The 10895-nt window shown below is 37.1% G+C and overlaps 2 protein-coding genes across 2 annotated transcripts in view; one reads left to right on the forward strand and one right to left on the reverse strand.

Annotated features, from left to right (window-relative positions):
- Window positions 1–10895, reverse strand: part of gogo (thrombospondin-1 like protein golden goal) — a 533136-nt gene that overhangs the window by 347829 nt on the left and 174412 nt on the right. The window lies entirely within an intron of this gene.
- On the forward strand, window positions 3417–5492 carry LOC141436150 (macrophage migration inhibitory factor-like). The gene is made up of 4 exons (XM_074099031.1): window positions 3417–3485; window positions 3583–3698; window positions 4488–4660; window positions 4975–5492. Exons 2-4 carry the CDS (start codon window positions 3591–3593, stop codon window positions 5051–5053), a joined length of 360 nt encoding a protein of 119 aa, XP_073955132.1. The 5' UTR covers window positions 3417–3485; window positions 3583–3590; the 3' UTR covers window positions 5054–5492.

Genomic DNA, 10895 nt, shown 5'->3' on the forward strand with positions numbered 1-10895 from the left:
GGTTTTCCATCTTTTTGTTGGTTTATTACTGCCTGCTCTGAGGTCACCAGGAGGTTGTCCGATACTTTCTTTCCAATCATTTTTGTGCCGGATGGTGAAATCACAAAGTGATCGATGTGACTAACTGTAGCCCGCGGCTTCGTCTGCAAAGAAACCGTTTATTGAACGCAATTGGGAACAACATAGTTTATTATTCAAGGTCAAATTCTAATACATTAATCATATCCGTCATATACATATTGCTCGTCATCTATCAAAAAATAACATTTATTTAGGGATGTGTCGCAATCGGATTTTTTTATTATTATTAAATCGCACAAAAAACCAAAATTACAAAAAAAGCGAAAAATAGGGCGTACAGGTATAAACAATCAGGCACTTTTCTCACCCGCTACGTCACGATAGCTATATGTACGTCTGTGCTACAAAGTGTGTACCTACATGCAACTCCTCCATCTGCACACTGTAAGAACACATAGAATCCCAACTATCACCACTACGCTAACGCTAAATAGATAGATTTATTATGGTTTATGGTTTAGGATATTTATTTCTCAAAAGATTTTTACAAAATTGCTTACAGAGAAATACATTTTTAAGCTTGATATAAAAATACAAAAAGGGAGGGATACTTTAACTATATTGTACGGTAAAAACAAAGTATATAAAACTAAAAGTACACAAAAACACATGAGGGTAGATTGGCGAAACACAAAAAATATCGTGAGAATATCGATGCGCTTCCAGCAATGAGCATAGTAACAGACAGGGCCAGTTAAACAAAATTAACTGCCGTTTACTAACTACTTTAATAACGGCCGCATTATTATTATTAAGTTTAATTATTATTAGTGTTATTAAAATAAATATAAAATGCACTACCACAGAAATAAATTAAAATATATTTCTATGTGCGCTAATATACTGTTCTGCCTGTGGCTCAGTAAGATCCCGCACCGACGCTCGCCCACTCCATCGTAATGTGGCAGCCCTAGCAGCAGGGCTACTACGAAAATCGAAAATCATAGTTCGTATTGTACCGTTCCGCCGACACTTATATTATTAATTACGAGAGTAAGAGGGATGTTACGATGCGAACATCGATTTTCGAATTTCGTAGTAGCCCTTTAGGTGTGTACCAAACCTACATACCCACTACCTCTTAGACTTGGCACCGACTTCAAACTGATTTATAAGTTGCGAACATTAAAATTAAATTTGATATATTTTTTCATGAAATCCTAAGATTTCAATTATTTTAGCAGGTTAAGTATAATTAGTTGAAGAGATCCTGGTGAGATGATTTTTTTTTTAAATATTATGACCATTTTCCACTGATCAGTTGTAGGTATGTCTTGTCTAGACAAATTGCTTTTTAATTAAAGTGCCTGCAAACTATTATTACGTATTCGTTAGGTACACATACAACGGCAAGCGAAGCGAGGAAGAGTGGTTAAGAAGAACTGCGACTCTACAGCGCGCGACCCGAGCGAGCGAAGTGAGCAACAGCGGCCTGTAAAGCGTCAGAAGCAATTTTATTAACATTGTTTTAGTTATCTTACATTTGAGATATCCTGCTTATAAGCAGGAAAAGCAAAATATCTTAGAAGTAACATGCTTTATAGAGCTTCTAAGATATTTTGTTTTTTAGCCATCGTACTTTGTTAGGTATTTAGCTTTGTAGGCAACTTCCTTATAATAATTGACGAGTATCTGTGCAATCTTTTTTTGTAGACAACCCTAATGCTTATCTCTGTACCTATAGCTAAAGTAAGCATTGTTTACTTACCAAATTTTAAAACATTACCTCACTACGTTTGCTATCTTTTGTAGTCCAAAGTTCGCTTTATCGGCCTCTTGTTGTGTATCAAAATGTGTACTTTTCTCCCAAGCCATTATTAACACGATATTTGAGATGCCTGCAAGCTTTCAAAAGATAAACCTTAGGCTCTTTTATGGGTATAAATAAAACCGATCTTAAAACGATATAAACAAAACTATATCAACTCTAGCTCCATCCGCCCATACGACATAACAGTTCGTCTATTAAAATTGTATGCGGAATAGAGCTCAAAAGTATACAAAATCTCTCAAAATTTTCCCAGTTATCTAGTATGTACGAATACGTAAACTGTTTATTGTACAAAAATAGAAAAACAAACATAATTTACAAACGTTGAGATACCTTCGGATAACTTATAACATTGAAATATAAATTGGGATAAAACGAATGCCTCGTCTAGTATGTACGAGTAGGTACTTTTTTTTTGTTAAAGAAGAGCTGTGATAACTTTTTGTTAAATTTACATATTCAATTTAACTACTACCTACAAATTCATTGAACAACATCAACACTCCGACCTGTATGACCCACACACACAGGCCTTACAGTGGGATTCATATAGGTCGAAGGTCGAGGAGGTCTGTATCTCCTCTCAAAATAAAAAGGCGTGGTCCATAATTCTCACGTGAGCCCACTGCGAATTGGGAACTTAAGAACTACTTTCAATCTGCATTTATTATTGACGTAAAATGTCCAAAGCCTCAGGCACAGGTGTAGGTATTGTGTGATCACATTATTGTTATCACAATATGACTTACATTTTCTGCCTGTCATCGGATGTTATCGCTCCGATAAATTAGGGTTACGTTAACGCAGTACATACGAGTCCGATAAGTTATTTTTTCCATCTCAAAATAACTTTGTTAATGCACATGAATGTAGTAAAAAAATCCCTATTAGCACGATTAATTAAAAGTATCTACAAAGCTGATGATATTTTCGGAATAAAAAATAATAAAATTGATTTAAATTATTACGAACATTAAAAATATTGAACTAACTAGTTATTAGCACATTAGTTTCGATCTCCTGACTTTGATTGGTAAGTTAAACTGTATCATGTAAGTATTATTGGTAAGTTAAACTGTGTATTTTTTTATTAAAATTGTATTTCAACCAACAGCAGATTTTCCTCGTGATATTTATTAATTTTATGCATGAAATAAAGCATTTTATATTTTTCATTTATCTCTACCGTTTCGAATTTTGTGTTGTTAGCGTGTTGAGAACTGAAAAGAGAAAAGTTCGCGTTTGTGCAACTTATTCTTTTGTTATCTATTAATTTCATTTGTTTTGTGCAATTCATTAAAAATAATCTGCCCAAATCGTAAAGTTTAATCTCTCAAATAAAAAAAAATAAACAACTTGAACATTGTCTCATTGACAGGTACTGAATTAACTTATTTTTATGTGTAATAAAAAAATCACCATGTTTAAAATTATATAAACATCTATCCGCTGGACATTATTAACTTTATAGTTATCTGTCTATCTGTAGTTAATACTGCACAATGACATTTTGTTTCTTTATCGCGTCTTTCCATTCATCCATCACATATGTATACTGATTACATACGAATGGTATAAATAGCTTTGGAGATGTATACCAAACATATTACTTCTGTTGTACTCAGCTGATCAGGTACTTTTAGTTCATTCATATCACATTTATCCATCAAATTAAATTAATCAATGGATGGTAAGGTAAAACATCCTATCAAATGTGTTTTTTTTTTCAGTTGTCATCATGCCACATTTCCAAATCCAGACCAACCTGCCCCGCAGCAAGATCCCTCAGGATTTCGTCTATAAATCAGTGCCAATATTAGCTAAGATCCTAGACAAACCTGTTGAGGTAAGTGACTGCTTTTCCAAATAATAAACTTGTTTTTACAACTTTTCGGTTAGGCACAGTGAACGAAATAATAGTTGTTTTCGACTATTCTGTGAAAGTCTGTACTCTGTTCTCTAAAACAGCACTTGTACCGTAATGTTGCTATAACGGTACACTGCAGCCACTAAATTTATAACAAACAAAAAAAAACAACTACAAACGTAACAAATTATTTAATTCATAAATAAGTAAGTAAATCTTTATTTGCTAGAATACGTTTACAAAGCGTTTACAAGATCTTAAGTAATTAAATTACAGTCACAGTATTCAGCCGACAGATCGACATGCAAATTTTTTAATAACAATCGTGCTTCAATATATCATATGGTTTTTACATCGAACAAAAGCTTTTCATTTGCATAGTTGCTAACATAAGAAATGCATATTTTTTATATGGTCAATGACAAGGTAAAAATCAATTAAGAACAAAGTTTAACATAGACAAATTTTGTCATTTTAATGTATCCCAACTCGCTTATTATTTGCATGCTAGGTAGTATTGTATGTATGCAACGATGTCATAAGTAAAAAAACTCTTGTCGTCTGCTTCTTGTGAATGTTTGCTACGTTCACATCGTAACCTACGCCATTCGCCCCTTTTTCTCTTCTTATACAAACTGTTGCATAAAATACTATTCTTCAATGCCATTTCAAAAGTCAATATCATCAGGCGGCTGCTGCAGTGTAGTCTATTAGTGAAAATCGCGAAAATTGAAAACAATATAAAAGCTTATTTATCTTCATTTTCAGCTGTGCGTGGTGTCTGTGGTACCTGACCTTATCATGAGCTTCGCCGGGACAACTGAACCCTTTGCCATCAGCAGTTTACTCTCTATCGGACATCTTGGTGTGGAGGAGAATAAGAAGCACTCCAAAGCTCTATCGGAACTGGTTGAGAAAGAACTAGGCATACCAGCAAACAGGTGATTACTTTACTTCTCATGATTCAAGATTTATTATAGCAGTATAAGGCTTAAACACTAAGGGGCTGTTTCACCACCCATTGATTAATTTTAACTGACGGATAAATGTGATGCCGGCTCCGTCTATTTGAACAAAATAAGCAGAGACAGCATCACATTTATCCGTCAAATAAATTAAATCAATGGATGGTAAAACAGGGGGTAGTTTTTTTAGAAGAAGTCGGGGCCTAGGAAGTTAAATAGACTTAAAACTACAGACATACATTTTGATTGAGTCCATGACTGATTGAGTAATAAAAACCTTTTATTTTCAGAATGTACATCCAATTCCAGGATGAAAAGAAAGCCAACGTCGGATACCAAGGAACTACCTTCGAGACAATTTGGAAATGAATTCAAATTTATATCGTTTGACCTATTAAATCAATAATTTATTGAATCAGGCGCTACTTTGCGGAGGTCCATATCAATGAACTAAAATAATTTCCTTGCTCACCCGCGACCATACGTTAGCTAAGCTTATGCAAAATATGCATGGTGTACGGTTGTGTTACTCTGAAGATAAGCTCTGGTTAAGTTCGAAACGCGTCAGTGTGGTGTGGTGGTGGTAATAGATGGGTTTGTGTGATTTGTGTGTGTTCATACAGGGTGGAGGTGGAGGAACTGCATGAACACGCATATTTTGCATAAGCTTAGCTATCGTAAGGTCGCGGGTGAGCAAGGAATTTTTTTTAGTTCACTATTATTAGTCAACTTATTTATTATACATAGAGGAACTTAAAAAAAAAGAAAACGTTTATAATAAAATTTTAGGCACTTGTCTCACCGCCAGCGAGAAGCGATTGGCTATCGACTATTTTCTCGCTCAAGAACGAACAAAAGATATAAAATACTGTGTGAGTAAAAGAGACACATATATAATAGTTCATCGCTGGCTGTTCACACTGTCGGCGAGAACTCGCTCTTACATCTTTGTCGCAGCGACAAGAGCTATAAAACTCGCTGAGCTATAGATACTCGCTCAGCGATGTCAGCTTGGGCCGCCCGCACGAGCGAGTCGAGTGGAGCGAGTAATCGCCCGTCGCACGCGAACACTCGCTTACAGCCGAGCGACAAAACTACACTCGCTTCTCGCTGCTCGCCCACTCGTTTCTAGTTACTCGCTCTACTCGCTTCTCGCTCATCGTCGGCGGTGGGACAAGTGCCATACGACGAAGGAACGTATTATACCGTATTTTGACGACCAGATGGCCTAGTGGTTAGAGAACATGACTACGAAGCTTGAGGTCCCGGGTGTCCCCGTGTCGGGGCAGATATTTGTATAAAAAATACGAATGTTTGTTCTCGAGTCTTGGGTGTTTAATATGTATTTAATATGTTTTATGTATCTATCTATATAATTATATTTATCCGTTGCTTAGTACCCATAACACAAGCTTTGCTAAGCTTACTTTGGGACTAGGTCAATTGGTGTGAATTGTCCCGTGATATATATAAAAGATATATGCTTAAATTTGAAATTTCATTTATTTAATTTGCAATGTATAGTCATGTACACATTATACAAAGATATTACATAAATCTTTGTTTAATTTTGCTCTAAAGACTAAAAAATCACGTTTGTTGTAAGGGTGTTTTTAGTATTCGTTATTATAGCGGCAACTAAAATACATAATCTGTGAAAATTTCAACTGTTTAGCTATCACGGTTCATGAGATACAGCCTGGTGACAGACGGACGGAGGGACAGCGAAGTCCTAGTATAAAGTCCCGTTTTTACCCTTTGGGTAGGTACGGAACCCTAAAAAATATCCGTAGGCATTTTTGATGAGCTTATGATCATTCCGTTGTGCACCTTTGTGTCTGTCAAGATGTCTTGGTGTATGACTATCAAGATGCTTTCCTTCAATCCACGAGAAGAAATACGTAGAAGAACAAGGATCACCGACATAGCCAAGCGAATTAGCTAAGGCAATGGGCGGGCCATATAGCACGGAGAACAGATGGCCGTTGGGGCCGAAAAGTTCTCGAGTGGAGACCGCAGTGCAAGCGCAGCGTAGGACGTCCATCAACGAGATGGACGGATGACCTGGTTAAAGCCGTGGCAGACCGCTACCAACCGAAGCGACTGAAGGTCTATGGAGGAGGCATATGTCCAACAGTGGACGCCCTACGGCTGAAATGATGATGATGATGACTCAAATCTACATTAGCTTGGAGCTGTGACCAGAACCAGACAAAATCGGTTTCTTTGCGCAGAAGATATAGTAGAAGATCCGTTTAAGAACGACCGTCACCGAACTGGTTAACGGATGAAACGTATCTATATATATAAAAGGCAAATGTGATTGACTGATGTATCAACGCACAGCCCAAACCGCTGTTCTAGGGATTTCAAATTTAGCACGTAGGTTCCTTTTAAGGTCTAGGGTGCACTAAGAAAGGATTTTTTCGAAATTAACCTTCTAAGGGGTGAAATGGGGGTCCAAAGTTAGTATGGGGAAACAAGATTAATTAGAATATTTTATTCGAAACTCACAGGAGTATTCTTAACAACAAATATGTAAACACGTGTTTTCAGGTTTTTTCAGAATTCCAACCCCTGAAAGGGGTAATGTGGTGACAAAGTCAATCGAAATCAATGGTTGATATTTCAACGCACAGCCTAAACCACTGGACCTAGAGACTTGAAATTGCACATAGATACCTTATACAATTAGGCATCCACTAAGGAAGGATTTTGGAAATTCTAACGGGAAATAACGGGATTTATATATTCGATTCCGAGTGACCCTATCTCAGTAACTGTAACAACTGGACTTCAAATTGATTCACAAGTAGGTATTACATTAATTAAAACATCGATTTCAGGATTTTGGAAATTCCCAAGGGATAAGGAAAAAACGGGATTTATATATTCAGTTTAACGGGATCGATTTTTCATTTTACTGGTCCTAGAAACTGATATTTTGCATATAGGTTCCTTGAAGAAGTTAGGGGAACACTACAAAAGGATTTCCCGAAGTTCTGACGGGAACGGGAAAAATGGGATTTTCGTTTTACTGGTCGCAGAAGGCTGCAATTTGGCATGTAAGTTGCTTGACAAGTGAAGAGAACTATTAAGAATTAATTTCCCGAAATTCCCACGAGAAAGGGAAAAAACCGGATCTTTCATTTTAATGGTCCTAGAAAGCTGAAATTCGGCATGTAAGTTGCTTGGGGATGGTAGAAGAGCATTAAGAGAGGACTTACCAAAATTCCCACGGGAACGGGAATATACGGGATTTTTCGTTTTACTGATCGTAGAAAACTCAAATTTGGCATTTAGGTTCCTTGGGGAGGAGTGTAGGGGAGCACTACAAAAGGATTTCCCGAAATTCTGACGTTAACGGGAAAAAACAGGATTTATCGTTAGTATTATTGCAATTTTACATTAAACAGCATTAGTATTATTGTGGAACCATTAAGAGATAATTTGCAGAAATTCTCACGGGAAAGGGAAAAACGGGACTTTTCGTTTTACTGGTCGTAGATAGATGAAATTTAGCAAGTGTGTTCCTTGGGGAGTGTAGGGGAGCATTAACAGAGCATTTCCCGAAATTCTTATGGGAACGGGAAAAAACAGGATTTTGCGTTTTACTGGTTGTAGAAAGCTAAAATTTCAAAATTCAAAAGTTTATACTGCACGTACGCTGCAAAAAGCTCTTTAACCGACTTCAAAAAAATGAGGAGGTTATGCATTCCGCTATATATATTATTTATGTTTGTTCACCGATTTCTCGCTCAATTGTGGACCGATTTTTTAAATATTTTTTTATTCGAAATAATATCTACTGCTGAGGTTCCCATTGTCACCAAATCAGAATCTGATGACGGAATCTCAGGGAAATCGAGGGCAACCCTCAAATTTTGTAGGCACGCATTACGTTTTTTATATAATTATCTCGAGTTATTTAAGTATTTGCGTCTGACAGACATCATTTTTAAAAATCGATACCCGAAATAATAGAAGCCTGTTTCAATTCAATCGCGGACAGTATGGTTTTTCTCTTGAATTCACTTATTCCTATCCTGCGGGAACAATCTATGCCGCGTAGGTACGAAGTCGCGGGCAAAGAAGCACGTGGGTTTTCTAAAATTACACCCTAACCTAAAGATGTGAAACAGGGTTCAAAGTTTAACGAATTATGATCATCTGGGTTGATTTTTTAAATTCAAAAATTTGCAAATATAATCCTCGAAAATCAATTAAAATACGAAAATAAAGATCATAGAAAATAAATGATCTGTCTTACCCCAAATTTACGCGAGCGAAGCCGCGGCAACAGCTAGTTATAAATAATTTAACAAAAACATATTTATTTAATTAATTAAATTTAATATTAAATACGTTTCATCCATTAACCAGTTCGGTGACGGTCGTTCTTAAACGGATCTTGGACTAATACCTACAACCGTTTGAAAGTATATCTTTAATAAAATAAAAAAACGTAGAAATCAAAACAAGATTATCCATAGCCTTGGAAGAAAAATAATACACAATGTATAAAAGTCTTTGCCATAGAAAAAGTCTGAGGGATTATAAAATATTCCTTTAAATAACATCACAGCCACCGTTGTCAATATGACTGTTACGTATCGTATAGTAAGTATAAAGAATGTTGCAATATAAAACGAAGAAGTGCTGCTCTCGCGTCAGATTTTTTATATTCCTGGTCAGCCTTTAGTGACTGCTTTCTGCATGTTTTCAAGGAGTTAGGTCTTCTTAAAAAAAGGATGTAAAATAAATAAATATCATGGGACACTTGACACCAATTGACTTAGTCCGAAACTAAGCAAAGCTTGTACTATGGATACTAGGCAACGGATAAACATACTTATATAGATAAATACATACTTAAACATCCAAGACCCGAGAACAAACATTCGTATTATTCATACAAATATCTGCACCGGCCGGGATTCGAACCCGGGACCTCAAGCTTCGTCGGTTCACTAACCACTTAGCCATCCGGTCGTCGATTGTTGGCCGGTGTTCGATATTGTCGCCATTTCTTTAGTTTGTTGTTCACTTGTGCATAATAATTTTACTAATAATAATAAGTGTAGATATACCGTAAACTGCTTCAACTTTGCCTCTGGCCCCAACATTGCCTGATTCGAATTAGAGTCGATAACTTAGCACCCTTTAGGGTTTATAACTTTTATCCCCCGTAATAAAAATTCCCGTGTAGATAAAAGTTTAAAACCTATAAGAGTGCTAAGTTATCAATTCTAAATAAAATCAGCCATTTTGCCATTTTGCCAGAGGGCAAAGTTGAAGTAGTTTACGGTATTAGTGAGAACTTTATTGGCTCATGATTTACCTGCATGTAGGTATAATATACTAACTTTATGTATTGATTGTATTGCTGTTTATTTTCCTCAATAAAGAAAAAATAAAAAAATAGAACAGCCTGTTAGGTATACCATTTTTATCGAATCACTACGTATAATTCCAACTGTTAATCGGCGTATTCTGGCATGTTATCAACAAAAACATCCTATTTGTCTATAAATCTCACATTCTTGCGGTTTGCGGTCACTGGCAGTGCTGGTTGTTGAAACAAGTGCGAGTCGGGCCATGGAGTGGGTTCTGTACTAATATGCGACAAGTTATTATAGCCCGAAGAATTGCGAAACTAAAGTGGCAGTGGGCGGGGCACATTGCTAGCAGGACTCATGGCCGATGGGGCCAGAAGGTTCTCGAATGGCGTCCGCGGACCGGGAGACGAGCTTTCGGTAGGCCTCCAACAAGATGGAGCGACGACTTGGTTAAGATCGCGGGATCACGGTGGATGCGGAAAGCACAAGACCGGTCCACCGGACCACTCATGGAGAGCCTTGGGGGAGGCCTATGTCCAGCAGTGGACGTCTTTCGGCTGACATGATGATGCGACAAGTTGCGGCAAATATATTCATCGCATCAAAAACACCGAACTGCGCTCCAAAACCCGCGTTGCAGATGTGAGCGATGACCGCTAAACTAAGCGGGACTGGGCTGGTCATATCTGTCGTATGCATCCACAGCAATGGGCCCAAATTGCCACCCCTTGGGTTCCTTGGGATGGTCGTCGAAACAGAGGTAGCCGGAAGAGATGGAAACATATCAATTAGTGGCCGGTGTATGCTATTGTCACAGACGAATCAGGGGAGTCCTTTGTCCAGCAGTAGAATACTTAAAAGGCTACTGAAAA

Source organism: Choristoneura fumiferana, chromosome 16, assembly GCF_025370935.1.
Source record: "Choristoneura fumiferana chromosome 16, NRCan_CFum_1, whole genome shotgun sequence".
In the NCBI taxonomy this organism is placed as follows: domain Eukaryota; kingdom Metazoa; phylum Arthropoda; class Insecta; order Lepidoptera; family Tortricidae; genus Choristoneura; species Choristoneura fumiferana.